Source organism: Suillus clintonianus (genome assembly GCF_016758775.1).
Source record: "Suillus clintonianus strain FC179 chromosome Unknown DEU56scaffold_4, whole genome shotgun sequence".
Taxonomy (NCBI): domain Eukaryota; kingdom Fungi; phylum Basidiomycota; class Agaricomycetes; order Boletales; family Suillaceae; genus Suillus; species Suillus clintonianus.
Window position 1 is genome coordinate 434,461 of NW_024539228.1, and position 25,030 is coordinate 459,490.

Here is a 25,030-nt window from a genome sequence, read left to right on the forward strand (position 1 = left end):
CTTCCTGGTGCTCCCTTGTGTGGGTAATGAACTTAGATACATACTCAGGCTGGTTGATCACAATAATGGGTGCTTCAAATTGCACTGCAGTAGCTAGAGTATGCTCGGCTATAGCCAATGAGTGCAGTGGGTAAAGTAAGTAGAGATGCAAATATGCGAGGGGCAAAGTATTGAATATGAAATTGACGAGGCGAAGGTAGTCATGATGCGTGATATGAACTGGCAGAGACGAGAAAAAGCGAAAGCGAAAGTGAAAGCCATACTATAGAGACAATGACAATGCGAGACAGCGCCAGAGGGATCGACAAGGCGCGAGAGCATCATACAGGGACAGGTGCGAAAGGGTGCGAAAGGGTGGAGGAATGTTTCAGACGATGCGGGGGATGCAAAAGGCTACTGAAAGTTAGAAAACAAAGAGAAAATAAAACTTACATGCACAAGTTAGTGAGTGGTATGTGCACGAGGGGAGTGTGTAAAAAAGGAAGCAACAAAAAAAAACTTACCGTAGAGTTGAGCGTGAGAGAGGAAAACTCACGAGAGCGACACAAGGGGATGTGAGAGGTGTAGTGAGGGGCGGCAGAATACAAGAGGCAGCAGCTGGAGGGTGTGGTAGGTCAAGGTAGGGTGTGGTAGGCAGCGCAATGCAAGGACAAGTTCCTGCCGTCAAGTAGTATCGATATTAAGAGGAAAATAAAGAAAAGGACTTACTAGGGCAGCGGCGGAGGAGCAACATCAGCTAGAACATGGCAGAAAAGAGGTAACGGTGTGGTACTTATACGAGGATAGTCACGGTCTCTATAGAGCCGGACGGATCTCGAGGGAAGCTTTGAGCTCAAGTTCGGGGTCCTGGGCGAAATACTTAACCAAAAGTATAAAATGACGCTGCCGTCGGCCGAGTTCGTGGTCAAGTGTCACAGCGCCTCACGTCAACCACCATACATATGCGTACGATATCCCGACATGTGCATTGTCACGCACCAAGTTCAAGTGTACGAGCTCCAAATTATTCGGCATATATATACGTACGCGATCTTGATCATGCATACTTGTTCACCGTACAAGCTTCCAACGCACATTTCGTGTACGAGCTTTACATATCACAGCACGTCTGCTACAACTTGCATACATACTGTAATCTCATGCATACCTGCGCACTTCTGTTAGTTACTTTACAAGCTTTGCACAATTCGTGTGCAAGCTTTACATTCCATACATCTCTGCTAGCACTTGCATTCAAGCTACAAGCCCAGCATACTTTCTGCAATTCTGTTCGGGGTTTGTATACCATACAAGGCAATGACCGGCCGTGCATCCCAGCGGCACTTTTGTTGATGATATACTCTGGAGTAGTAAATCACCTTGTATTTAACGTGAAGCCATGGCTTCATCAACACTAACTGCCAAGGTCGAGCCTGAGGACTCCAAACCTCTCTCCTCCTATGAAGGGCAGCATGAAGAGGTATCTTGGTTCGAAAATGCCGTAGCTAGTGCTATTCGGTTCATCATGAACCTCTTTCGCCCTGCAGCACCTCACCTGATTCCATTATTCGTATGCCTTGCGCTAATTCCAGTTATCATACTTTTCTCTCTTTTCTCTGGCTGGTACGTTTGGAAGAATGTTGCTGTAGGGTGGGAGTCCCCTGTGTATCTGCAATATGGGTAAGATCTCTTCCAGCCGTGCGGCTGTTGCTCATGGTGCTTGTTCCGTTATAGCGACGGTGCTTCTCCGTATGCTGAGATATCATTGCCGTCTCTGGCACCTAGCCAACCCTATGATATCTCCATGCACCTCCTTATACCAGCATCAGAGGCGAATTTTGCCCTAGGAAACTTCATGACTGCTCTGACGCTCTCGACGCCGTCTAATAGAACTTTGACATCCGTTAGGAAACCAGTAGGTACCGAACCGTTTGTCCGCAAAGAAGACACGCTCACACACCCCAGGCTATAGTTCTGCCGCCTACGAAAAGCCGAGTATTCTCCTCGCCCCAGTTAGTCAACCTCGACATTCTTTTCCTTGAGTCGCACGCACCTGGCGCGTCTCGCGTCATTGCCAGAGTGGAATTGGGGCGCAGAGATGGATGGAGGGCCCTCGGTAATGGTGAAGGACGAGAGTTGAGCGTCCTTTCTGCATCCCTGAGAGGGACCGTCAAGCGCCACGGAATTCGGTAAGCACATCTCACCGTGTTCATTCGCCCGAACCTTATGGCCTACTACCGTATAGGGGGCTTGTGACACGCTTCCCAGTTACTTTTGCCATTGTATCATCTGCTACTTTCTTCGTGATCTCTCTTCTTGTGCTTGCGGCATGCATCCTTCCCGCAATTCAATGGCGCTTCCCAAGTGAGGACGAAGGTTCTGGTGAGCTGACCGAAGAAGTCGACAAAGAGCGCATATACCGCAAGAGGCGGCAAAGGAGAAAGTTATCCCCAAGGAGCGAAAGTGCCTCGCACAGCGTTCGTCTATTGTCAAGCTTTATTGATTAACAATACCTTGCTGAACTGCATTTCAGGAATACAAAACAGAGGATGTACCGATTGATATGCCTCCTGCGGTTACATTCTCTGATCAACCCTTGCGGCGGCGTCGCTCAAGGGCATCAGATGTTTTGTACGATTCTGAACCTTAGATGTTCCGTTGGAATGATTTTCCTGTGTAATTGTTGTCGCATTGCCACACGCCATGACAATCGAGGACAATTGTAATTATAGTTCTGTCCCTGGTAGTCTAGAAGGTACAATCTTGCCTGTATAATTGCCTGTAATTCCACGCTTCCGTTTCAGGCTGATGCTCTTTGTGTTTGCTTCATGCGGCAAAGTATAAGAGCGATTTCAAGTCCGCGAAAAGACATGGTTCCACATGTCTCGGCACCTCTTCCTCCTCTTCCCTGAAAATTTGCGCATGGCCACTATTAGCAGTGACTAACAACGAATGAAGCGGCAGGGCCTGTCATCATTTTCATTTTACGGACTCCGTTATTACTACCCACACTCTGAGCACAACGGCGCCGCCAAATGAGCGCATTGCAGGTTGAAAATCTCTTTTCAGTCGCAGGGAAGGTAGTTCTCGTGACAGGAGGTTCCCGTGGGATTGGGAAAATGGTGTGTCCCAAACATCTGACTGTGAATAGCGGCAAAGACTCAGTTCTTTTGCGTAGATTGCCTCCGCATTTGTGAGGAATGGTGCTAAGGTGTGTTACTACAACGTCTGGCATGGCATGGCATGAACCTGAACCTCTCCACGCTGAAATAGGTCTATATCTCGGCCCGTTCTGCGAAGGAATGTCAGGCCACCGCAGAGGAGCTCGGAACCAGTGGCCCAGGTTCATGCACCGCGATCCCAGCTGACATGTCAAAATTCTCTGAAGTGGAGCGGTTGGTACAGGAACTCTCCGCGCGGGAAACCGTTCTTAATGTCCTCATCAATAACGCGGGAACGACATGGTCAGAACCCATCGATGAATACCCAGTGCGTAACTTACTGTCAGCTTCGCTTTGCCTCGCTGAATATCATGCAACAAAGGACGATGGGTTTTCAAAGGTCCTCACTCTGAATCTGCAACGCGTGTTCACTCTGATGCAAAAATTACTGCCGTTATTACGTGCGGGCGCAGCTCAAGGCGGTAAGACAGGGGTCGTATATAATGATCCGGCACGTATCATCAACGTGAGTGCATTTTGATTCTTCGGAGAAGTCCTTCTATTGATGGGCTTCTCTATCAGATTGGCTCGGTCGAGGGCATCGGCGTGCCCGACCATGACACATACGCCTATGCTGCTGCCAAAGCTGGTCTACACCACCTCAGTCGCCACCTTGCGGGCCGTCTTGGGCCCGAGGGCATAGTCAGCAATACCATTGCTTGTGGTGAGTCTGTTCTTTCATTCACTCACACGTGAATTAACCGATTCGCATCGACGTTGCAGGCGCGTTCCAAAGCAAGAGTAAGTTCATCACGAGTGGTTTCTATTTTTGGCGTTACACTGATTTGTTTACAGTGACGGCTCAATTTTTCGAAGCTGCGGGGAACATCATCATCAACCAAGTCCCGACGAATCGCTTTGGCACTCCCGAGGACGTCGCAGGGACCACGATGTTCTTGGCTAGCAGGGCTGGCGCGTACGTGAACGGTGCGACTATTGCACTTGATGGTGGCTTCCTCGTCAACATGCCGATGAGCAAGCTGTAAAGGGAAGTTCAGCGTTAGATGTCTTATCATATCACACCCAGGAAAAACATACCTAAATAACCTAAACACATCCGGCTGGTGGAGTTCTGCACATTGCTGACGCTAATATTCGTTTTCGTTCCACTTCTACGACTGGTATATAGGATATGCAGATATAATACATTAGACCGTAAAGGTCATTTGCTCTCTTCCTTGGTGATGCTCACGTTCTCAGTGTCTTTGCTTGTCGTGGCTTCCTTCACCTTCACCTTCTCGTCACCCTCACTACTCTTCTTTGGAGCACCCTTCCTATTCACATCACCACCCAAGCTCTTGACCATATCCTCTGCATCGTCTCCCTCGAGCCCAAGCTCTTCAACCAACAACCTCAAATCCTCATCGGTCACCCTTACGCCCTGCAACCCGTACCCCTCCAGCTCCGTACTCACATCAAAGTCCCCCTCACGCTTGTTCACTGGCTTCAGTGGAGTATCTGGGTTGCGAGGGAAGAAGCGGGGCTTGTGGTGTTCGGGCGTCATTTGCGCGATTGGGACGGCCCCGGGCACACCAACGGGCTTGACCTCGGGCGCCGGACGGTCTTCATCCACGGCGATGTTCCAGGTTTCATTTAACCGCAAGAAGGTAGCCAGCCCTTCGGTTTCGACGGCTTCTTCGCTGTATGGGGTAAGATAGGAATGAGACACGATGGGGTAGGAGAGAAGGCTCACAAGGCGTCAAAGTCCTGTTCAGCGAGGCTGTCATGAGTACTATATACAGGTGGTTGAAAGGCATGGATAAGGGCATACCCCAATAAATCTGCCGCCTACAAGTATACCTGGAAGCTGCTGCTTATCTGCCGAATTGGCCGAAAGGCACTGTAAGCGCAGTATCAGTACAGGATGAGATCGAAACACACCAGGTGGGGCCTTACGCCTCCACAAACGTTTGGCATCATCGTCAGAGGCGAGATCATACGAGGTGTATGGTATCTTCTTGGTTTGGAGGATGCGTAGGATGTATTCTGATTTGTATTATAGTAGATCAACGTGATGCACGTTCAGCATTTATGTACAAACCTTGGCGCTTCCGTACGACGACCTGCGACGCGATCGTCGTGAGGAAGACTTGGATCGGGGGTGAGGGCATGTGTTTTAGTACTTCAGGTGTTCATGAGTTCACGACCGTCCAAGTTCAAGGGCTGATAGGTATCACGTGAACATTGACATTATGGAAGACCGAAAGCTTAAAGGAGAACTTTCTGCTCCGCAGGGTACATGATGCTACGTGGATTACTACAAGTGCATGGAGTCACATCAGGATGCAGAGCCTTGCAGAGCCAGCAGCGGTCCATCGGGTAGGACTGCATAAAATTCAATATTAATAACACGGGGTCTCGGAAAATATTTATATCTTCTGTGCTTGAGAACATGCGTTTTGGATCAAATGAAGTGGACTGATGGGCAGTACAGAAAGCAACTCGATTCCATGCACGAATATATAAAATATACAAATGGTTTATGTTGGGAATCTTGCATGATAAATGCATAACAGATGCAAGTTAGTAATCCTTTTCCTTTGTCTTTATTCCCCCTCTTTGATAAAGGGCTGGGACTCAACACCAGCACATACTATAACCATGGCTCACACGCTTAGTGGTGCGTAGGCATATCCACCGACGCCTTGTTTCCAATGGCATCTTCCTGGCGCCAGAGACTCGTCGTCGTCTGCACCAATAAGTTTAACGTCAACTAAGTTCAAACACAGAAAGCTTGATCCGACCTACCTTGTTTTGCGTGTAGAAATTTATTCCACTCTTCCCATAGAACCCAATATCGCCAAGCACACTGCCTTTATTACCGCTCCACGCAAACATAGGCAAAGGAACGGGAATCGGAACATTGATGCCAACCTATGAGGAACCAGACGACATTACCATCGGTTTTTCACATTTTAAAGCAGTGGGCCAAATCCCCCACATCACAGCACATGAATGAGTAAAAACGCACCTGCCCAACATTAACAGTTGATTCGAATTTCCTTGCTGTCGCGCCCGACTGCGTGAAAATCACAGCGCCGTTGCCGTACTTATTTTCATTAATAATGTCGAGCGCATCGTCCAACGTATCTGAGGTGATTACGGTAAGCACCGGGCCGAATATTTCTTCGCTGAGAGTGGCGGCGAGTATTAGACTGTGACTGGTCATGCATGAGAGACCCTATTAAATACGCACCGGTAGCACCGCATCCCCACTGAGCCCTCCAGAACCGTCGGACCTACAAAGTTGCCAGCAGGGTACCCAGGAACTTGGACATTCCTTCCGTCAAGATGAATTCGCCCTCCTTCGTCTGCACAGGAGGCGATAAGGCCCGTGACGCGAGCTTTGGATGCGGGAGAGATGAGGGGGCCACTATGTGCGGTGCAGGTCAGCGTTACGAAGGTCCAGAGGAATAATGAAAAGTGGGCTGCGTTAGGAGAAAATAGGACGAAAGGGCACTTACAGATCTGCACCCTTCTCAAATCCTCCGTTCACGTTTAGCTTTGATGCGCGCTCAACAAGCTCAGGGAGCCATGATTGGGCTGCGCCGACGAGTACGGCTACACGCGCAGATGCACATCAATGAAGGTGTCACACGGTACGTTCGCACGACTTACCTACTGATACTGCCATACACCTCTGTCCCGCAGCTGTCCAGGCACGATCATATCAGCAAAGCCCAAATCAGAAAAGTGGGCACATACCGCCGAATGCAGCACCGATAATGGAATTGAGCGCAAGATTCTTATTTGCTGTGTATTACGTGAGTTCCAGCCACATACAATGAGGAGGCATCTTACCGTCCGGCATGATTACCGCATGATTCTTTGCACCTAGATTTGCCTGTACGCGTTTCCCGTTCTTCGTGGCCCTGCCGAATCTGTCGGTGCCATTCCAAAAATCACCATTTCACTCGTTCCACTCACCTCTCGTATATATGTCTTCCTGCACGATCACCACCCACAAAACTCACAGCTTTGATTGCATCATCATCGCAAATTCTGTTGACAACGGGCACGGTCCCATGCACTACGTTCACAACACCTTCAGGGAGGCCAGCACGGGCGCAAAGCTCAGCAATAATCATGGCTGCGCCAGGGTCCCGCTCAGATGGCTTGAGGATGAGGGTGTTACCAGTAACGGTAGCGAGGGGAATTGTCCAGAGGGGAATCATACTGAATAGGGATGTAAGGGGTAAGCCAGGGACGGTATAGGGCAAAAGAGCTTACGCCGGGAAGTTGAAAGGTGCAATGCTGTAAGAGGTAAGCGTATGTTTACGTAGGGCACATCAGAACGGACCTCGCACAAACGCCAAGAGGGAGCTTTCGGACTTCAGTGTCCATGTCTTTGCTGACTATGGTGATGTGAGCACCATGTCTGAAAAGTCAAGCAGCACATATACCTTCCAGTTTCTCGCCGACAATGTTGGAGGTGATGCCGATGGCAGACTCGACGACTTGAAGACCACGGAGGACATCGCCGTGAGCATCTGGAGAGTACGGATTAGATAGGATACCAAAAGGACCGAGACGGCATACGTACCAGCAAGGGTCTTTCCCTGCTCGAGGACGATACTGTGTGCAAGTGCGTCTGCATTCTGACGGATTTGATACTGAAGTCTGGATGCAGCGTAAGTGGGTCAGGTGTTGGCAAGGTGGGTACTCAAAAACGCACTCTATGGCAAAACGTTGGCGAGCGAGAACACTCTGCTTACTCCATGACTTGAATGCCTGACTAGCAGCGTCGACTGCCTGGTCAAACTCCTCCATGGTGGTCTCAGGGACGCGTGTGAGCAATGTTTGGGTTGACTGCCGAACAATCATTAACACACGCTCGTACACCATAAAATGGGGCATAGCCATACAGGGTCGAGGACATCATGCCATTGGCTTGTCTTGCTGTCGACGAACGCGCCGCCAATGAAATTCTTGGTGTTACCTCCAGTTGCACTGGTACCCTTCCATGTCGCGCTGAGACTCTCTGCCTTTGGACGTGCGATGGCATTTAAGCCTGCTGTCGTAGCATAAGAGCGTGAGGGACTACGAAGGGGAATACGGGCAAGACGAGAAATCGACATGACGGACGGATCCAACGGGAAGTCACTAGCCCAAGTACTCTCTCGGAGTCTCAAGTACTTGACGGTGCCCCGCGATGGTCTCACGTGATACTGGCACGTGATGGAGACACGTGGATTTGGGTACTTTCAAATTGCTTGTCGCGGTGAATGAACAGGTTACAGCGGTGAATTCATCTCCTCGCTGCCGCGTACGTCCTCGATGAACGCCCCAATACCAAGTGGAATACCTGCTAGCCACACAGGTCGTTCTCAAGACCAGTTTCGCACCCAGAGCATGACAGGCATCCTCAGCCATGCAAACTGGCCGTCGATGAGCCACAACCAATATCCTCAGCAATCCCAAAACCATCACTGGCAACAACTCCAGCAGAACATGCAGAACGGTCACCACATGGCCCAGCAGAACCAGCCAAATGTTAACGTGCCAGCTCCTTCGAACGTGAACCCAGCTCAGCACGCGTTCCCCAATTCCACTTTCGATATCGCGTCTGTCGTTCCACAGCAGCTCATGCAGGACTTTCTTCGCCTCACAATTCCAGTCGGCCAGTCACCTAATGACGATTCAATCCTCGCTCAAGCTCTTTTTGACTGCAAGCAGTCCGGGAGGACATACAGACAGGCTCTGGAAGGGTTACATGGTGTGCGTGTTATCTCTGCTAAATCGTACCGCGCACGCGCGTTGATGACACTCCCTCAGGTCAATAATCACGCTGCAAACCTTTGGAAAGACTATTACCTTGACCACCACGACCGTTTCGATGTCCTCGTCGCCCGTCTGGCGGAAAAAAGCCAAACATCAAAAGTAGTCAAAAAACCTTTTGCTTCCACCACCGCATCTACTTCCGTGGCAAAGTCTGCTTCTCCTCTACGCGATCGCGAGCGTGACTCGCGAAAACGACAACCTTCCCCTTCCCCACCACTCCGACAAAGTCGACCACCCAAACGCTCAACACCAACCGCCATCAGCACAACCCCCTCCCTCGGCTACCGTCCTCCAAAACGCCCCCGAGCAACCCTCAACTCCCTCTCCGCGCCCCTCCTCCCGACAAACCTTCCCGCCAATCTTATGCCGCTTCAGGCGGACATTACATTGCCCCCTCCACCATCACGAAGCCCTACGCCCCCGACAAGAATCGAAGCTGGGACAAATGGAAATAAGTATACCGAAGAGGATCGCGCGTATTTCTTAAATTTTATTGGTTGGAGGTTAAGTCAGGACGCGAGCCTGACGAAGAAGGAGCTGTGTGCGATGTTGCATGAAAAGGTGCGTATGGTGTGTCGTACTTGAACATATGTCCAATACTAACCTCGTGCAGGCCCCACATCATAGCGCGCCCTCCTGGGCATCTCACTGGCATGCCAGACACGACATCGCAGACAAGATCCTGTACTCCTTCCAGGGCGATGATGACGATGACGATGACGATGAAGAAGAAGAAGAGGATGAAGAAGAGGAAAACTCAGACTCCCCAAACACGCCCACCGATGAAGTTGAAGACTCAGAAACTGAAGTCATTCGTCAGACAACATCCTCGCATCGTCGCACAAAACCGACTGCTCGTGTCCCCCGTGTCTCAAAAACTAAGACGGTCGCGTCCAAACGCGTCACCTCTTTCTCGCAACCCTCCCCTTCTCCCTCGTCTGACAATCACGATGCCTCCGCCACGACAGATACTGATGAAGCGGACATGGGAGCAATTGGCGGCTCGTTCACGCCTGCGGATTGGAGGATCATAGCCAGGTATGTTGCGCGCACGCCGGGGTGGAACGACATGGTAAGTCGAGAACGGTGGGAGGGATTTCTTGAAAGGGTGAGTACTATCATGTTGATGTATGTGCTGAGTTTCCGATCGTGTTCATTTTATGATGTAGTTCCCGGATAGCGAAAGATCAGACAAATCGTGGGCTGAGTTCTACAGAAGGAACGAAGATGGTGCGCTCCTTCCCCATTCACTTATCATATTCTGATACTGTGCCTCATTTCGCATAGCCATCATGACCCTGGCAGCCCACTACAAAGGTACAAAGTGGTCGAGCAATAGTAGTATGAAAATGCAACAAGGACGGCCGAGTTGGGCGCGCAATCGGGGACGGCAAAGCACAGAGGGAACAGAGGAGAAAGGATCGGATGAAGATGGCGATTATGAAACAGACGATGGTGAACGATAGGCGGTATGCGGCTGGGATAGAAGTTCTGCCCGTGGCCTATATAAGATGATTTGCTGGAACTAGTACATTGGTCAATATTTTGATGGCCCTTGGCAGGGTACCATACAATTTTTTTGGTGATGATCTTCTTTTGCAAATCCCATATATGATGTCTACGCATATGCACTCTCTGAGTCTGAGCTGTCATTGTCACGGAATGTTTGTTGTAGGGATGTTCCACACTGCAGGCGCTCTATCGATGGATAGGGGACAGCATTGGTGATGTATTTAATTTTGGACGGTTACTGCGCTCTGCATGTCTTTTCGCACACAACCCGTTCTTCATGACAGTCGCCTCCAACTGAGCTCTTATGGATCAAGGGCTCCGGTACAGCTCTTCTCGCGAAACAACTGCCGGCTCAAGCGAGGAGAGAGTAAAATTTGAGGCGGAGGCCTCCGAGAAAGGTCTCTATGACCCGGGCCCATTAGGAGCATCTCATTCTCCACCACCCTCAACTCGTTTCTCAAGATTTTCGGATTCCTTTAAAGCACGATCCCCTCGGTTGTATCATGCTGCCGCTCGAGTGGTCAAACACGTTCGGGGACCTAGGCCTAAAGTTGATCTTCCGAGTGAGTTTCTATGTTCAGGTCACTTGTAACCGGCGCTCACAGCATGCAGACCCTGTGCCCCTCCTCGGTCGTACGTATTCGGTCAGAGGTCATCAATTCACCATCGCACTCGAGCCTGCGATCATCCGGTTCACACGTCCACTTACTGCTACATGGCTTTTCGTCGTCCTCGTAGCAGCATATATCATTTCCTTTTCCTTCTTGGTCCGCGCACAGTGGTATACGATCCCTGCAACCTCTTTTGTCAGTTGTACATCGGTCTACTGGACAAAAGACGCAGGATGCGGTCTGGACGGTACTTTGTGCGCGCCATTTAGTAATTCGTCTTTTGATTTCAGATGCCCGGCGCAATGTAGCAGCGTTGTCCTGCAGAACCCGCATTTGGTAGGCGATGTAGAGGTGGATTTCGTCCCTCTACTTGTTGGAGGCGGGGATAGTCAGAAGACATATAGAGCTGATAGTTTTATCTGCGCTTCTGCCGTTCAGGCGTAAGTGCTCGATATTTCCCCTTCTTTTTAACGCAGAAGATTTAACTCACGTGTTCTCTACATAGCGGCCTTTTCAGCGACTCGACAGGAGGTTGCGCATCTGTTAATCTCGTGGGGAATTTCACAAACTATTTACCTACAACTGCTTTCGGACTATCTTCCATTGGATTCCCCTCTGTATTCCCGATGTCCTTTAGATTCTCACCATCCAACGTTCTCACCCACTGCACCGACCTCCGCACACCGGCGCTCGCTTTCAACATACTTATTACATGCCTTCTCTTCCTCGTGTTGCGGCCCAAAGCTATCGTCATGTGGTGGTGCCTCGTCTGCATAGGGTTTTGGCACACCGCATTGTTTTCGCAGCCCCAGGCGACTCCACCCCCGCTGGACGTAGCCTTTGGTGCATTCCTGCCTACCCTTTTCGTCTGCTATGCGTTCTGGCGCGTTGCTGTGAGGTTTACGTTGCCTCTGTTCGCAAACGCGCCGTTTGAAGCCATGATATGGTACCTTGCGCCTTACTGGACAGGCGTTCTGACAAATCTCACCATGGACCAAATACCCATTGATCGATTGACCGCGGCTGATATCAAACAACAGCCGGGAGGTGTCGTAGCGCTTATTATCATCTGCCTTATCCTTCTTGTCCTGGTAGTCAACCAGATACGTGTTATCAGGAAAACTGGCTGGCTGCCATACTACCTTGGGTGGTACATCCTCGGAGGCCTCGTGACGCTGGTGTTGGCGTTGCTGCCTGGCCTGCAGTTCAGGCTGCATCATTATATCATCTCAATGGTATTGTTACCTGGCACTGGCTTCCCGACTAGGCTTTCGGCAATTTATCAGGGGTTCCTCCTCGGAATGTTTCTTAACGGCGTGGCTGCGTTCGGCTTTGACTCGATACTACAGACCGCTGCTGCTGTATGTCCCGTTCACTATACATGCCTTCAATAGCTCATGTTGTGTTACAGCTTGTCGGAGACGGGACAACTGGCTCCCCCCTCCCCACTTTCCTCACAAATTCCACCACCTACAATGCCTCCATTGCGCTGACGAATCAAACCATCAGCTGGCACGGCATACCTACGGCCATTGCTGCTCAAGGCTGGAATGGCTTCGCATTACTCGTGGATGATGTGGAGGTGTACGTGGGCGCTGCACTCAACTACTCACTTGCTGCACTGGAGGCTGGCTTGCCACATTTCTTCAGGCTTGCCGTGAGTATTTTCAAGGGACTTTCTGCATTGGCCAGGGGCTGATGAATTCTTTCGCAGTACACAACAGGGAGTACGCCTGGTGATTTCACGATGCCTGCGACCCTGTGGCCGAATGGAACTTGGGTGGGGCCGCTACCCGGAGCTTCGTAGATATTTAAGATTATGTATTATCTGGAACACTGTAGTTTTTGGACAATGTTTTCGTTGCGTAGTAATTGGAGGCTCAGGCGCTCAAGCTTCAAGCCTAGGACTTCCTAACTTGTTATTGGCCATAATGTGGCTTGAGCTTGTTGTCGTGGTTCTCTTGTATTGGTAACTTGCTCAGCCGCCAGCGGAAATACGAAGCCATATGCGGATTGTATGCGGCTGCTCGTCATTATAGTAGTTGTGGATTGTGGACTCTGGCCACCAGATGGGAGACATTTATACTGCTCTTCCCTAGCCCTTGCATTTTCCCAATCGCCCCATCATCCGTTCCGTTCCTCTCGATCTAAACCCATGGCACCCCCCTCTTCCTCCAAAAAGTTGAAATTTAGCAAACAACAATGTGCGTGCTATAACCTCATAGGGCCATTTCACCAACGGTAGCATGACCATGCTTAATCCGCTTATAGATTTCACCCCGGATATCTCACGCCGCGGATGGACTTGCAACATCTGCATCCCAAGGCGCACCAACCAATTCTACTTCACGACCATGCAAGCCGCAGTTCGACATGAAAACGCATCCCCTGAGCATGCACAGCACATCTCCGAAGCCGAGTGGTGGAAACCACGAGACGATGACGCCTGGGGAGCGCCCGAGCAGCCTCCGCTAACTTCCGATGGCCTACGCACATGGGAGATGCAGACCCACGTGGATCATGTGTTTGATCTTGTGCCGTTCTGGATCCGCGGGGTGGATGCTGCGGAGAGGGGCGAGGTGCTGAGGATGGAGGAGTTCTTGCAGATGATGGAGGACGATGGCGGATGGCGGACTTCGGATGAGGTGTGGGGGATGTTAGGAGCCTGGAGGAAACCGAATCATGAAGTGGGGAGTGATGGGTGGGGGCGTGAAGCGGAGAGTGTTGGGTGGGGGCGTAAAGATGATGCGTCTGTTCCTAAAGCTGCTGGTACAGACTTGACATCGGAAGAGCAGGATAAAGGCTGGGGCGTAATAGAGGACTGGGTGGCCCCTCCTACCAATAGCTCTCCCTCCCACCAGAGACAAGATCTCAGCTGCGCGCATCCTTTTGTAGAAGATATCGCTCTTCAGGAAGCAGCAGATGAAGATAGGCGACGAAGGATGCACCGCTTTTTTGAAGTGAGTAACCTCATTTCCTGCAGGGCTGCCAGTAATGCCATTTATTAAACATTTAACTTTATATTTTTGACAGATGCCGACGGAACAGAAGGTGCTGAAGATTCAGGAGATGATCCGTTATCTTCACGCCCATCCTGCCTAACAGTCACTCGATGCCTGATTGTTCCGGTTCTCGTTGTTGTTGTCCTGCTCTCATCTTTCGCCGGCTCGTAGATGTTTCTTGCATGCGGTCACGGTCTGCTCTCGCTCCATTGCAATAATCTAACTCCAAGCACATCTGATATACCATGGATTTCTTCCACTACAAGTAATTTGTATTTGTATTCTTGACAGATTCAACAGTGATTATGGATCTATCGAAGTTTGTTCACCTTCCAGACGAGGTCACGGCGGTGAATACTTCTTGCCGGATCAATACAGTGCGGCATGTGCACTGGTTTGGTTGTCGACGTTCCAGCCTTGTATCATGGAATACCGAAACACTAGGTTCTGCATCAAGTTGCCAATAACTCAATATTTGTTTTCCTGTGCTGCGTCAAGCAAAATACAGAAGTCCGAGTTCGACTATTGGAGGCCTTGTTGTGCCAGTTCAGTACCTCAGCGCTGAGGTACTGAACTGGCACAACAAGGCCTCCACAGTGATCGCATCCTATATTCGCCAGTGCGCGCGCCAAAGTACTTCGCTGCAGCATTAATGCTTTTCACCTTCCCTCACCAACGCCCTCGTGCAACCGAGCCTTTGCTTAGCATTGACCTCATCATTAATATACACGAGACAAGTACTATATATACACGCACACCGCCTTTGGCTTGTTGCGATCACTGGAATTATTAGTCGTCCATCCCGGATCAGGGAAAGCTTGAATTTGAGAAAACTCCGGATTTTGTCGAGCGCTCAATGCATGTAATCCAGTTCCAACCGTTGAAAGCACCCCCAACTATCACATTCGCCTATGAGGACTTACCTTTGGTCAACTTATGTTGTGATTCATGAAGAACAATATAATTTTTGCAACTGATACAGAATTCATTTCTACAGTATAGCCGCTTTGATTTCTCTACGCCGCGCACGCACCGGTTTGGTCGTCGACGTTTCATTCAGCCTGCTTTCGTATCAGGACACACCACTGCAATACCAGCATCCCCTTTGTGCTGCGTCAGACAGTCATATACAAGAGTCCGAGAGCGTACTATCGGATCGCTATTGGATTGTCATGCAGCTTGTGCTCACCGGGGGTCCGACTGTGATTATCGTCAAGTGTGCACTCCGAGTCCGCTCATCTTGAACATTGAATATTTGCCCAGCCTCACCCAATATTATTTATAATTAGAGCAGTTTAGCCAAGCATAGCAAATATCGCTGACTTGGCCAGCGAGGTGACTCCTCAGTGCTTGGCGTAACTCGCAGCCTCATCGCAGGCAGGCAGGCACGGCCTGAGTCACACTACTCTCCCTTATGCATGGTTACAGTCGTGCAGAGCACATCCCGATACATTGCTTGAGCGCCGTGCTGAAGCCTATGCCAAATGTATCGCATCGCACAAGACACACTTAAAAAGACGCCATTCGTCTTCGTGAAACTCCACAAATATCTTTCGACTCATCATATTCTTCTTCATAATGCGTATTTCGACTGTTGTCCTCGTATCCATGTCAATGATGCTGGCTATCATTGGAGCTGACGCTCGCCCCACAAGTAAGCAGAATTGTGACCTGTCTCCCTCCTCGAGCCTGAAGATGACGCAGTAGTGGAGATTCGTGATATGCAGAACGCACTAGCTTCGGGCTTGCCAGGTGCTACGAAGACAGCGAATGTAGCTGCAAGAGACAGTGGTGTGCCCGGGTACTAGTGAAACAGATCGACCGATTGGAAACCTTCGCCGAGTGGGCCCAGGCTTATCTTCCAGGGTGGGAGGTGTGACCGCTGTCAGACCTTCGGCACACTGACCCTACTTGACCATGAATTTTTGTAATGAGCCCCCTTGGCAGTTCTGATACTTACAATACCTAAATTACACCATAATTGATATTCCAGGTTAATGATAATCACTATACCGAGTACAGCTAGCTTAAAGAAATCAGTTATTATCATAATACAGAGTCCTCGTGCCCTTACTTAGTATATGACTGTCGCTCTCAGTAATTGCACCTACTATAATTCACTTGTCCTCCTCCGACGGGGCTGCAGAATGAATCGGATCAGTCCTTCCTCGGGTAGTCGGTGCCAGATGCCATGGACAGAATTATTCAAACAAGGATTCCGGATCCATGAAAGCGGTGAATACCCCTGAAATCTGCTTTGTTACAATTGTAATTGATAATTAGCATCATGGGGTGCGGACGTACCTGTGCTAGTAGCTTTGCGACGTACGTTTGGTTGTCGACGTGTCAACCACTATCATGGAACACTGAAATACCAAATTCCGCTTCGAGTCGCCCGTAACTGAGGGCTTTCCTATGTTGCGTCAGACAATATACAGGGGTTCGTGCACGTAATATTGGAAGGTTATTGAATTGTTATGCCACTTGTGTGTCTCAGCATAAGATCATCGATAAAGCCTGACCATGACCATAACCAACTGTGCACTCCCAGTCTTCCTCCCAGTCGTGCCAAGTGTTCGGCCACAATACGAACTGTTTAGAGGCGTTCGATCAATCTGCCAAGCATGATGGCAGAGATAGGTGACTTGACGATATCAAAGTGGCCCCCAGATCCGCAGACATCCGCGATGGCCAGTGGAGCTAGTATCCCCAGTCATCCAAAGCATGTGCTGATGCATCAAACTTGTCGTCTTGAGTCGCAACACATAAAAAGCGGCAGTTTGTCTTCAATAAATCCCAGCAAATATCGATTCCAAGTTCCCGCTGCTTCACAATGCGCATCTCGACTGTTGTTCTTGTATCCATCTCAATGATGCTGAGCATCATCGGAGTTAACGGGTCCCCCATTGCTGATGCCTCCATCGATAGTAAGTGGAATTATGAGCTGGCTCTGTCCCCGAGTCTGATGATGACGCGGTAGATGTCCGGCGTGAAGCTGGGGTTGAAGAAGCATTAGGTAGGGGTGGATATAATAGGAAATTACCGAGGGAACCGGGAAGGGGAGGGTACAATAGGGAAGCAAGGGGAAGGGGAGGATATAACAAGGAATAGTTATCTGGCACGTACGATGATCTGGGGAGGCATATTAAATTACGGTTGTGGTTCCTCCAATGGTTGCGTGTACTTACGTCGTGATCCTATACCACCAGCCGACTATGTAGCGTCGTGGCATGCGCACAGCCAATTCGCGGTGATTGTTAATGAGTCAGACATGCAGGAAATCAAGACGGTACTGGCAAGTTTTCGATGAAGAGAATAAACGCAGATTTTGCTAGAATGGTAATTACTTACGTGTGTCCACGAATATCTGCTGTGCAAGCTTCGCGCGATTTGACAAGGTTTGTGCTGCGGAAAAATTGCTGAAGGGTGCTGAGTTGCCAGCAACGTTGTTGCTTCCCCTAATGGCTCGAAGTTATTTTTAACTGGATTCCAGGAAGGAAGTCCAATTATAGTCCTGTTCAGTCTCGCTTCTTTCAAAGAACTATGGATCCAACCGTCGGATTAGACCGGATAGGCAGTGCCTGCAGGGTTTCGCTTGTCTCCAGCACGGCAACGTGAGGTCTAAGTCAGCTACGAAATTGTTTGTAGTAGTAGGTCCACTTATCTTGAGTGACATCCGAGATCCGTCCATCTAGCAATCTCCAATCCGTACATGACCTCAAACGTAATTGCGCTAGCCTTTCGGCATTCACAAACGATTGGTTGTATCGGGTTTTTCGAGACACAATTGTGGTTGTAGCTATGCCAGAGCTGTGTCACCGTTCACGTCAAGGCTGTGATTCCGTCATTCCAGTGCCGCCCCCTATAGCCATGGCAGGCACGTGATGGATGAGTATAAGAGTCACACACAGATTGGCAACTTGGACACAGACGCAGTAACTCGACTCACAATTGACTATAACACGTATCGCATCCCGCATGTCCCAGCTACCCCTCCCAGAAGGTTGGATTCGGGAATACGACCCTCAACAGAAGCACCCATTCTGGGTGGGTACCGAATCTCTCTTATCAGATTAGGCTCGCTCTAACGCTCCCTTCTACAGGTTGATACAAAGGCAAAGCCACCACGAGCAATATGGGTGCACCCCTACGAAGACGAGCAGTTCCTTTCTGACAACCCGGATATCAAAGCGAAAGTAGAGAAGCTCGAAGGAGCACCGTCGGTAGATCCCCCTCCGTACGAACAGCGACGTCATTCATTCAGCGGTGGAGAGACGAGTGCTCCATTGCGCAGCAACACAAAGTCTTCTGGTAGTGCAGTCAAACCACCGACTGACGAGCAGCATGAGGAGCGAAAGCGCGGGATGTTCGGGAAGCTGAAAGACAAGGCAATTGGTACGAAGGAAGAGCGGGAGGCACACAAGAGACAAAGGGCTGAAGAACGTGCGCGAGAGGAGGAGCAACTTCGGGAGGCACGGAGACGAAACCTGGAGGAACGTGCTGCGTACTTGCAGCAGCATGGTGGATATGCGCCATACGGCGGATCTACTAGCTATGGTTACCCACAAGCAGGGTATGGTATGTATGGCCCACCTGCTGGAGACCCATATGGATACAATGGAGGTCGAGGTCGTTACGGAGGTCGGAGTGGAGGGTTTGGAGGAGGGGGATTGGCGTTACCTTTGTTGGGTGGATTGGCAGGTGGACTTTTACTTGGAGATATACTTGACGGAGGAATGGGTGGTGGTGGATTTGACGGTGGAGGTGGTTTCTTTTGATTTACCTATATACCCGAAGAATTTGTACTTCGTAGTGTTTGCTAAATGACATTGAATGTGGGAACTAATTATTGGACTACTAGTAATACCTCCATTACGTCGAGGAGGGGAAGAGGTACCGGTACAGTTTAACCATTGGGCCACGCCAGCAACGCTCGAGCAACCTTCATGGCCAGGGTTCTGCCCTCATCGTTGACCCCCCACATTTGCATCCTTCCTTCCCCAGACCTTGAAGAGCTCCTTCAGTCCTCTTCTCTGCCTTCTCTCCATCATATATTCCAGTCCTTTTCCCCATTACCACAAGGTATGTTTCACTCTTTTCGGCGACTGATATCGCTCTTAAATTTAATCCCTACAAAGTTACAACCCGCACAACTGCTTTGACCACTGTACCCCATCCATCATTTGCCCTTCGCTTTTCTGACTTGCCGGAAATCGAGGCAGCTTGTCGTGAAGATGAGGAACAACGCGCCACACGAGCTATTGACTGGATCGGTGACCGTATCAGCAAACGCTGCGCTAAATGGGTAGATGATTTCGAAAAGATGAAAGATCGAGATGTTGCAAGAACACCTTGGTGGGATGAACTGAGACGTTGTGCCGAAGGAGATCACATTCCAGCTAGAGATGAGGGGTGGAATCATCCAATATCAAGTCAGTAATTCCGCTCAACCCTTCTCATTCTGCCTCACAGTCTTGCTGCAGTAATATTAGCAGTCTCTACTACATCCCCGAACCCGCTGCAGGCAATCACCGCCCTACATTCTCGAACATTAGACTTTCCATCATGGGTAGACCTCACACATCTCATTTACACTCTCATAATTCATCCCAAGAACTCTCCGCTTTCTGACGAAGAGTGCGTATTCATATCTCATTACCTGTCTTGCTCCTCATAACATATCTTTCCAGAGCAGGCGCACTTTTCAATGCCGTTAAGAAACAGTATGGTTTGCATACTTACCTTCTTTCTCTCGAACTTCCATCCCCTCCGCCACCCCCCGTATCTATCCCAGCACTTGTTCCCCGATTACCGCCACCTGCTATTCTAAATGGTTCTGCCGACGGCGTGCGCCCTGACTTAAAGACCGCACAAACCGTCCCATTGAATACTCTTAGGATGTCCGAACAAGACATCCAACAAACTGCCAGATTTACACGAGAATTCGTCACCATGAACTTGGTTCCTTGGATGGAGAAATGCGTCGTAGAATGGAACGAGACAGTAAGTATCAACGAATCTCCTCCGCATACTCACTTTAAGTCCCTTCACCAGTATTCCTCGAGCCGAAGACTACCATCGCGCTTGTTTACATCAACGCGTCGGCTTTTTGGCACTTCATCTCCAGCACCCCCTACATCTTCTCTGCCCACGCGTTCGCACACACACAGCGCACTACAGTCATCAGTATCTGGTTCCATCATTCCTCCACCATCTCAGCAACGACGCTTAGCTGAGTTTGCAACAATCCTTGGTGACTACAAACTAGCGGTGGCTGTTTGGGAATCATTAAGGAAGGAAGGGAAAGGAGGTTCTGTAAGTATTGCATCTCATATGCTCCTGCTATCTTACAAACTCGCTGTTAGGATATTCTTCCTTTGCTTATCGCTCCCTCGCCAGCCGTGCAACTCCACGTCTCTCATGCTTTGAATACCATCCACCCCCAAGCCGCCGAGCTTCCATCACATGCACAATTACGCGCCTTGCTATACGCGGTGCGATGGGAATCGATGCTTACGATTGGCGACTTCCTAAGCGATACCCTCGAGGGCGAACGATGGCTTGTCTGGGCTGCGGGCAACGTGCGTTTATTGCCATTTATTGTCCTCGATAAGAACACCAATTGACTGTCAGGATTCAAGGCAGAAGAACCACCAGCAGCCCTCTTGTTGGCACATGCTGCACTTCTCAGCGTTCGGAAAAACGCACGACGGCGAGCAGCGCTGTGGTACTTTTTCGCTGCAAACCGCCTGGAGAAATGTGGCATTGTGTGTAGTTCCAATTTCGAATAGTAGCTTTTACTGATTCCCAAACGCGTTTCCAGAAACCGCTGACCATGTACTTTCTTCGGAGAGCCCATGAATTGTCCGTATCCCGGCCGGACAAACTCTTGTCGCCGTCATTCTGGATATCTGAAAACAAACAACCATCAGACTTTCAAGGCTTTGATGCTGTCATGTCTGGCATTGAGCATCCACTTGGCAAGTGTTTTTCGATCGCTATCTTTTTATTTCCTTGACCCGGTGTATCTGTTAGGGAGACTGCTGTATACCACAGGGGACGTATCAGGCGCTGTGCGACACTTTTTGGGTCTCTTGCGATGGTCGTCAGCGTCGTCCTCTCCACTTGCCCAACTTTCGAATCATATTGTGGACATTACAAAGGATCCTAGCAATTCGGACAAGGTGTTCCTGGAGGACTTCCAGGTTGCGATTTCGGTAATTTGCCTGCTTTCATTACCTGTACCACCTTCTGACACCATGTACCAGCACTTGGAGTCGATATCCGGGGAGCAAGCACGCTTAGAGGATGTCAAGCTGTCACTGCGCTTCGTCGTTCCTTCGCAGGCCTGCATTCGCTTACCTCGAGACTCTGTCGAGGGCGAACAGTCCGAGTGGGAGACTCGGGAAGAAATATGGTCATCCTTTTGGAAGCATCGAGGCAAGGAGAAGCTTGAACGAAGTGGACGTGCTGCTGTGGAAGGTAAATTTCCTCGTCGTCATGCGTTCCGACTTCGTAGACTCATTTCTTACATAGAGGCATTCTGGGTTGATATCACCCTGCGCAATCCCCTCGACACAGAGGTCACCTTGGCCAATCCAACGGTGATCGTTGAATCTTCTTCTGGTGACGCTGCCTGGATTCGAGATAACATCGAAATCAAGACCGCTGAGGATACTATCCTTTATGCCAATGAGTCGCGCACCGTTCGTGGTACCAGTCGCTTCTTCCTGCTTTATCTGACCGCGGTGCATTTTAGATTTCCATTTCCATCAAGTCTTCCAAACCAGCATCATTGGCTATCACAGGCGTTGCCTATGACTTCCTGGGACTCCTTCCAACAGTAGAATCGCTAGCACGCCGCGGTCGCAGGCTGCAGGACACACCTCAACAGAGACAGACAATCACATATGCCCCTGACATACTCTTGAAGCTCGACGTAGAAGAGGCAAGCCAAGAGCTTGCCGTGGCGTTTGTAGACGATGGTCCGCTTGTGCTTGCTGAAGGAGAGTGTAAGCGGATGAAACTGTGGATTTCGAACGCTGGTTCGAGGGATATTGGGGAGGTATGGGTTGTGCCTGGTCCTGAAGATCAGATCTGGATCGAGCCTCTGGATGGTGGGTCAGGTATGTTTCACTGTTGGCTTATTACGTTCGCAGATGCTTAGGATGAACCAGTTTCAGTTATGAGCATGGCGTGGAAAACGTGGCAGTCCGATAATAAGATTGTTCCAACGACACCATATAGTATACCCCTCGCAGAGAAGCTCACGGAGGCTGGAAGCACCGAAGTTACGGTTGTCTTACATGCAAGTCACAAGGGGAAACAGGACTTGTCGCTTCTCTTCGTTTATCGTGAGGTGAGTCACTACAACATTCTTATTCTACTTTTGTTGTGCTAAAATGAATATTACAGGCACAAGGCAGCCCATTCCATTGCACGCGCGTCACGAGGAGTTATGAGGTCGTCCAGTGCCTCCAGATCTCTACCACCTCGCACCCAAGTCACTCGCCGGATCATTCGTTCTCGTTAAGCTTAGACCTGGCCAATATCTCATCTTCGAGTTACGTGGAGATCAACCAAGTGACAACGATCAGCGCTAGTTGGTCATGTTTACCACTGACTGAACTCTGGTCGTAAGTGTAATTGCAATTCATGTTTTTGTTATTGATTACGTTTCAGTGAGCCTTTGCGTCCTTCTCAATCAGCACGGATATCGTTTGGCGCCACCTCCACTGGCGATTGTGCGAGTGTGAATGCAGTCTCAGCGTTTGTCTCGAGGAAACTGAGCAACGTGCTGCATGGTCAAGATATAGGGCCCGATGATCCGCCTCCATTAGAGCTCCTCTGCGGACATGTCTCCCAGGTACAAATCTCCCTCTCGTCTACCAAATCGTTGTTGATCATGTCACAGACATTCGCCTTCCAACCTTTCGTCGCTCACTTTATCATGAACGCACGGCGGATAGCCGTCTCTCGCACGCTCGCTCAATCACACCCCCGAATACCCACATCATCTCACCCCAGCATCTTCCCGCTATACAACCCCCTTTCTGTCGATTTCGTCGTCTTCTGGAATATCCCTTCTGAGCAGCGGTCCGGTCATATCCTTGTTTCTGAGGTTACTCTAGGTGCAAGCCATGCTGCGCTTCGAGAGGTACTCGAGGGTGTAGAGAGTGCCAAAGTCAAGCGAAGCATGTATGCTGAGACGCAACGCGAGAAGGTGGAGATGCTGCAAGCTATTCGTGATAGCGAGTGGAACGCGGAGATGAATCCGATTGTTATGCACGTGAAGGACGGTTTGGTAGTAGAGCATGACTTCAGTCAGGGGTGAGTGGTCCTTCAGCGATTCAGCTCCCAGTAACGGTTATTGAGCAATTGTTGTTTAGGGTTTGCATGGCTCCTGTAGAGTTTACGATCCGTAATCATTCCTTGTCACATCCGTCGCGCTTTGTTCTTAGACTTGATCCTCGTCAACAGTCGTCGTGAGTGATTTCCTTGCCTCTTATATCGTCAACTAACAGCATCTGTAGACCTCATCTCCCTGCACCATATTGTGGCCGGACGACCTTCAGGGGGCTTCTAGCGCCGTTGCAGACAACGTCTGTCCTCGCCCAGTTGTGCGTTACTCGTCCAGGAACATACATATTGTCAGGCTGGCGGCTGGAGACTGAGGTAGGCGAACCTGGCACGGAGGATAGCCCATGGCGAGTAAGGCACCGCTATGAGCAGAGGGCGGCTGCAGACAACTCGTCATCAATCGTTGTATCAGATCTCTAATGTATGCATAGGGAATATATTACGGATATAACCAAACAGTATGAGGGTACAAAAAGTTCAAAATAAGGTGATCACTGAGGTTTTTCTGTCGTGGCCATTCTCGCTCTCTCTCGCTCCCTTTCCTCGGCTTCCTTCCTTTGCGCGGCGAGTCTCATTTTCTTCACTTTGATGTTCATGAAGGTCTGTGCAGTGACGTTTTCAGCTTGGATCAAAAACGCCTGAGTGAATCGAGGATTACTTACACCGACCACGAACTGAATCGTGTTGAAGAAAGGCACCCAAAGCTGTTTGTCGATCAGTTTCAGGTCATTATGGACATGGTCGGAGGACATACTTCGACAGGAATGAACTGCTGTGCGATAGTCATGGACAACGGGGAAACTACCCATGATACCTACGGGATATAAGAACACCAGTTGAAGGAACGACAAATCCTGCTTACTCTCATGACGGAGAAGAAGCCACCCTTGACAGTGCGGATGACCTCGTCGAGGGATTTGGCGCCATTAATGACAGCCATAGAGGCCAAGAACACTATGATGTAACTCTTAGTGCTAATGTAAATGAGACATAAAGAGCGCGCACCAGTCGCGTTTATTGGCGAAATCAGTAGATTGCTCGCAAGGAGCTGCCCTAACCTAGCCTTGAGACCTGTCTTCCCAGCAAAAGCCTTCTGCAACAGGCCGACGAGGACATGTCCCATGGGAGCGGACACGAAAAACCCGTACAAAGCCATCTTGATGGCCTTGGAGTCAATACGCGCACGCGCGAGGGCTTTCGTCAAGGGAGCCGCATCTTTTGGGATTTGAGGCGGCGGGAGGCCAGCCACGTTCGATCCAATGACCTCCTGTAGGAAACTAAACATGCCTGCAGAACACGCATCCAACACGTTGAGCGTCATACGTGGTTGCTGGATTAAAATGAAGCGTACTGGATGTCAATGCCTTGGTGCGCAGTGGGTTTGTCGACAGCTGCATGAGGTACTGCGCCAGCAGTGGATGCATGGGGGCTTTGCCTGTGACAGGAGCGCTCATGGTGGTGGTGGTGGTTGCGGTGAAGTTTGGGCAGACTGCCAACCAGCGTTTGCTGGCATTGAGCGCTTGAGCAGGCAACCGCGGACCGGCATATGGGGTCGCCCATTAAG

General features: G+C 50.0%; 10 protein-coding genes across 10 annotated transcripts; 7 read left to right on the forward strand and 3 right to left on the reverse strand.

Annotated features, from left to right (window-relative positions):
• The first annotated feature begins 1,333 nt into the window (after positions 1 to 1,333).
• DEU56DRAFT_769808 (putative adipose-regulatory protein-domain-containing protein) lies at positions 1,334 to 2,792 on the forward strand. Its single transcript, XM_041351364.1, has 5 exons — positions 1,334 to 1,659; positions 1,714 to 1,894; positions 1,945 to 2,168; positions 2,225 to 2,456; positions 2,513 to 2,792. Exons 1-5 carry the CDS (start codon positions 1,379 to 1,381, stop codon positions 2,627 to 2,629), a joined length of 1,035 nt encoding a protein of 344 aa, XP_041214388.1. The 5' UTR covers positions 1,334 to 1,378; the 3' UTR covers positions 2,630 to 2,792.
• An 11-nt stretch (positions 2,793 to 2,803) lies between these two features.
• On the forward strand, positions 2,804 to 4,285 carry DEU56DRAFT_375644 (uncharacterized protein). The gene is made up of 7 exons (XM_041345923.1): positions 2,804 to 3,101; positions 3,158 to 3,190; positions 3,253 to 3,468; positions 3,523 to 3,666; positions 3,723 to 3,864; positions 3,924 to 3,941; positions 3,996 to 4,285. The coding sequence occupies exons 1-7, from the start codon at positions 3,015 to 3,017 to the stop codon at positions 4,184 to 4,186; spliced, it is 831 nt and encodes a 276-aa protein (XP_041214389.1). The 5' UTR covers positions 2,804 to 3,014; the 3' UTR covers positions 4,187 to 4,285.
• Positions 3,886 to 5,502, reverse strand: DEU56DRAFT_375641 (SH3-binding, glutamic acid-rich protein-domain-containing protein). Its single transcript, XM_041345922.1, has 6 exons — positions 5,242 to 5,502; positions 5,082 to 5,186; positions 4,972 to 5,018; positions 4,894 to 4,907; positions 4,393 to 4,840; positions 3,886 to 4,318 (listed from the first exon to the last, which is right to left on the reverse strand). Exons 1-6 carry the CDS (start codon positions 5,309 to 5,311, stop codon positions 4,313 to 4,315), a joined length of 690 nt encoding a protein of 229 aa, XP_041214390.1. The 5' UTR covers positions 5,312 to 5,502; the 3' UTR covers positions 3,886 to 4,312.
• A 122-nt stretch (positions 5,503 to 5,624) lies between these two features.
• On the reverse strand, positions 5,625 to 8,425 carry DEU56DRAFT_769821 (methylmalonate-semialdehyde dehydrogenase). The gene is made up of 15 exons (XM_041351365.1): positions 8,066 to 8,425; positions 7,876 to 8,009; positions 7,744 to 7,820; positions 7,604 to 7,690; positions 7,501 to 7,555; positions 7,431 to 7,454; positions 7,128 to 7,376; positions 7,002 to 7,072; positions 6,906 to 6,953; positions 6,819 to 6,851; positions 6,665 to 6,761; positions 6,397 to 6,573; positions 6,172 to 6,331; positions 5,949 to 6,074; positions 5,625 to 5,889 (listed from the first exon to the last, which is right to left on the reverse strand). Exons 1-15 carry the CDS (start codon positions 8,276 to 8,278, stop codon positions 5,815 to 5,817), a joined length of 1,626 nt encoding a protein of 541 aa, XP_041214391.1. The 5' UTR covers positions 8,279 to 8,425; the 3' UTR covers positions 5,625 to 5,814.
• Positions 8,426 to 8,588: 163 nt separating this feature from the next.
• DEU56DRAFT_725175 (uncharacterized protein) lies at positions 8,589 to 10,447 on the forward strand (the record flags this gene model as incomplete). Its single annotated transcript, XM_041347850.1, has 6 exons — positions 8,589 to 8,918; positions 8,976 to 9,542; positions 9,595 to 9,796; positions 9,962 to 10,089; positions 10,151 to 10,211; positions 10,269 to 10,447. The coding sequence occupies 6 exons, from the start codon at positions 8,589 to 8,591 to the stop codon at positions 10,445 to 10,447; spliced, it is 1,467 nt and encodes a 488-aa protein (XP_041214392.1).
• A 61-nt stretch (positions 10,448 to 10,508) lies between these two features.
• On the forward strand, positions 10,509 to 13,131 carry DEU56DRAFT_375802 (uncharacterized protein). The gene is made up of 5 exons (XM_041345924.1): positions 10,509 to 11,056; positions 11,106 to 11,544; positions 11,610 to 12,465; positions 12,516 to 12,761; positions 12,819 to 13,131. Exons 1-5 carry the CDS (start codon positions 10,798 to 10,800, stop codon positions 12,909 to 12,911), a joined length of 1,893 nt encoding a protein of 630 aa, XP_041214393.1. The 5' UTR covers positions 10,509 to 10,797; the 3' UTR covers positions 12,912 to 13,131.
• DEU56DRAFT_769832 (uncharacterized protein) lies at positions 13,036 to 14,475 on the forward strand. The gene is made up of 3 exons (XM_041351366.1): positions 13,036 to 13,308; positions 13,376 to 14,064; positions 14,138 to 14,475. The coding sequence occupies exons 1-3, from the start codon at positions 13,122 to 13,124 to the stop codon at positions 14,204 to 14,206; spliced, it is 945 nt and encodes a 314-aa protein (XP_041214394.1). The 5' UTR covers positions 13,036 to 13,121; the 3' UTR covers positions 14,207 to 14,475.
• Positions 14,476 to 18,031: 3,556 nt separating this feature from the next.
• Positions 18,032 to 18,952, forward strand: DEU56DRAFT_769838 (uncharacterized protein). The gene is made up of 2 exons (XM_041351367.1): positions 18,032 to 18,153; positions 18,210 to 18,952. Exons 1-2 carry the CDS (start codon positions 18,085 to 18,087, stop codon positions 18,882 to 18,884), a joined length of 744 nt encoding a protein of 247 aa, XP_041214395.1. The 5' UTR covers positions 18,032 to 18,084; the 3' UTR covers positions 18,885 to 18,952.
• Positions 18,953 to 18,967: 15 nt separating this feature from the next.
• DEU56DRAFT_375858 (ER-golgi trafficking TRAPP I complex 85 kDa subunit-domain-containing protein) lies at positions 18,968 to 24,097 on the forward strand. Its single transcript, XM_041345925.1, has 18 exons — positions 18,968 to 19,188; positions 19,245 to 19,538; positions 19,590 to 19,743; positions 19,797 to 20,109; positions 20,161 to 20,421; positions 20,472 to 20,687; positions 20,748 to 20,873; positions 20,930 to 21,086; positions 21,142 to 21,323; positions 21,375 to 21,588; positions 21,643 to 21,812; positions 21,866 to 22,232; positions 22,284 to 22,465; positions 22,522 to 22,742; positions 22,789 to 22,972; positions 23,021 to 23,436; positions 23,496 to 23,588; positions 23,640 to 24,097. Exons 1-18 carry the CDS (start codon positions 19,053 to 19,055, stop codon positions 23,884 to 23,886), a joined length of 3,933 nt encoding a protein of 1,310 aa, XP_041214396.1. The 5' UTR covers positions 18,968 to 19,052; the 3' UTR covers positions 23,887 to 24,097.
• Positions 23,883 to 25,017, reverse strand: DEU56DRAFT_769842 (uncharacterized protein). Its single transcript, XM_041351368.1, has 6 exons — positions 24,818 to 25,017; positions 24,472 to 24,753; positions 24,329 to 24,420; positions 24,221 to 24,280; positions 24,129 to 24,170; positions 23,883 to 24,068 (listed from the first exon to the last, which is right to left on the reverse strand). The coding sequence occupies exons 1-6, from the start codon at positions 24,918 to 24,920 to the stop codon at positions 23,958 to 23,960; spliced, it is 690 nt and encodes a 229-aa protein (XP_041214397.1). The 5' UTR covers positions 24,921 to 25,017; the 3' UTR covers positions 23,883 to 23,957.
• Positions 25,018 to 25,030: the final 13 nt, after the last annotated feature.

Coding starts and splice junctions, on each gene's coding strand:
- DEU56DRAFT_769808 (XM_041351364.1), top strand. CDS start 1,379: ATGGCTTCATCAACACTAACTGCCAAGGTCGAGCCTGAGGACTCCAAA. Junction 1,660..1,713: donor CCTGTGTATCTGCAATATGG/GTAAGATCTCTT, acceptor GTTCCGTTATAG/CGACGGTGCTTCTCCGTATG. Junction 1,895..1,944: donor TGACATCCGTTAGGAAACCA/GTAGGTACCGAA, acceptor CACACACCCCAG/GCTATAGTTCTGCCGCCTAC.
- DEU56DRAFT_375644 (XM_041345923.1), top strand. CDS start 3,015: ATGAGCGCATTGCAGGTTGAAAATCTCTTTTCAGTCGCAGGGAAGGTA. Junction 3,469..3,522: donor AACCCATCGATGAATACCCA/GTGCGTAACTTA, acceptor CATGCAACAAAG/GACGATGGGTTTTCAAAGGT. Junction 3,667..3,722: donor ATCCGGCACGTATCATCAAC/GTGAGTGCATTT, acceptor CTTCTCTATCAG/ATTGGCTCGGTCGAGGGCAT.
- DEU56DRAFT_375641 (XM_041345922.1), bottom strand. CDS start 5,311: ATGCCCTCACCCCCGATCCAAGTCTTCCTCACGACGATCGCGTCGCAG. Junction 5,187..5,241: donor CGTCGTACGGAAGCGCCAAG/GTTTGTACATAA, acceptor AATACAAATCAG/AATACATCCTACGCATCCTC. Junction 5,019..5,081: donor GAGGCGTAAGGCCCCACCTG/GTGTGTTTCGAT, acceptor CCAATTCGGCAG/ATAAGCAGCAGCTTCCAGGT.
- DEU56DRAFT_769821 (XM_041351365.1), bottom strand. CDS start 8,278: ATGTCGATTTCTCGTCTTGCCCGTATTCCCCTTCGTAGTCCCTCACGC. Junction 7,073..7,127: donor GGAAGACATATATACGAGAG/GTGAGTGGAACG, acceptor CAGATTCGGCAG/GGCCACGAAGAACGGGAAAC. Junction 6,852..6,905: donor TATCGGTGCTGCATTCGGCG/GTATGTGCCCAC, acceptor GTGCCTGGACAG/CTGCGGGACAGAGGTGTATG.
- DEU56DRAFT_375802 (XM_041345924.1), top strand. CDS start 10,798: ATGGATCAAGGGCTCCGGTACAGCTCTTCTCGCGAAACAACTGCCGGC. Junction 11,057..11,105: donor GCCTAAAGTTGATCTTCCGA/GTGAGTTTCTAT, acceptor CACAGCATGCAG/ACCCTGTGCCCCTCCTCGGT. Junction 12,762..12,818: donor CACATTTCTTCAGGCTTGCC/GTGAGTATTTTC, acceptor ATTCTTTCGCAG/TACACAACAGGGAGTACGCC.
- DEU56DRAFT_769832 (XM_041351366.1), top strand. CDS start 13,122: ATGCGGCTGCTCGTCATTATAGTAGTTGTGGATTGTGGACTCTGGCCA. Junction 13,309..13,375: donor GAAATTTAGCAAACAACAAT/GTGCGTGCTATA, acceptor ATCCGCTTATAG/ATTTCACCCCGGATATCTCA. Junction 14,065..14,137: donor GGATGCACCGCTTTTTTGAA/GTGAGTAACCTC, acceptor TATTTTTGACAG/ATGCCGACGGAACAGAAGGT.
- DEU56DRAFT_769838 (XM_041351367.1), top strand. CDS start 18,085: ATGTCCCAGCTACCCCTCCCAGAAGGTTGGATTCGGGAATACGACCCT. Junction 18,154..18,209: donor AACAGAAGCACCCATTCTGG/GTGGGTACCGAA, acceptor TCCCTTCTACAG/GTTGATACAAAGGCAAAGCC.
- DEU56DRAFT_375858 (XM_041345925.1), top strand. CDS start 19,053: ATGGCCAGGGTTCTGCCCTCATCGTTGACCCCCCACATTTGCATCCTT. Junction 20,422..20,471: donor AGGAAGGGAAAGGAGGTTCT/GTAAGTATTGCA, acceptor ACTCGCTGTTAG/GATATTCTTCCTTTGCTTAT. Junction 21,324..21,374: donor ACTTCCAGGTTGCGATTTCG/GTAATTTGCCTG, acceptor ACCATGTACCAG/CACTTGGAGTCGATATCCGG.
- DEU56DRAFT_769842 (XM_041351368.1), bottom strand. CDS start 24,920: ATGAGCGCTCCTGTCACAGGCAAAGCCCCCATGCATCCACTGCTGGCG. Junction 24,171..24,220: donor AGCAGTTCATTCCTGTCGAA/GTATGTCCTCCG, acceptor ATCGACAAACAG/CTTTGGGTGCCTTTCTTCAA. Junction 24,069..24,128: donor CGATTCAGTTCGTGGTCGGT/GTAAGTAATCCT, acceptor GTCACTGCACAG/ACCTTCATGAACATCAAAGT.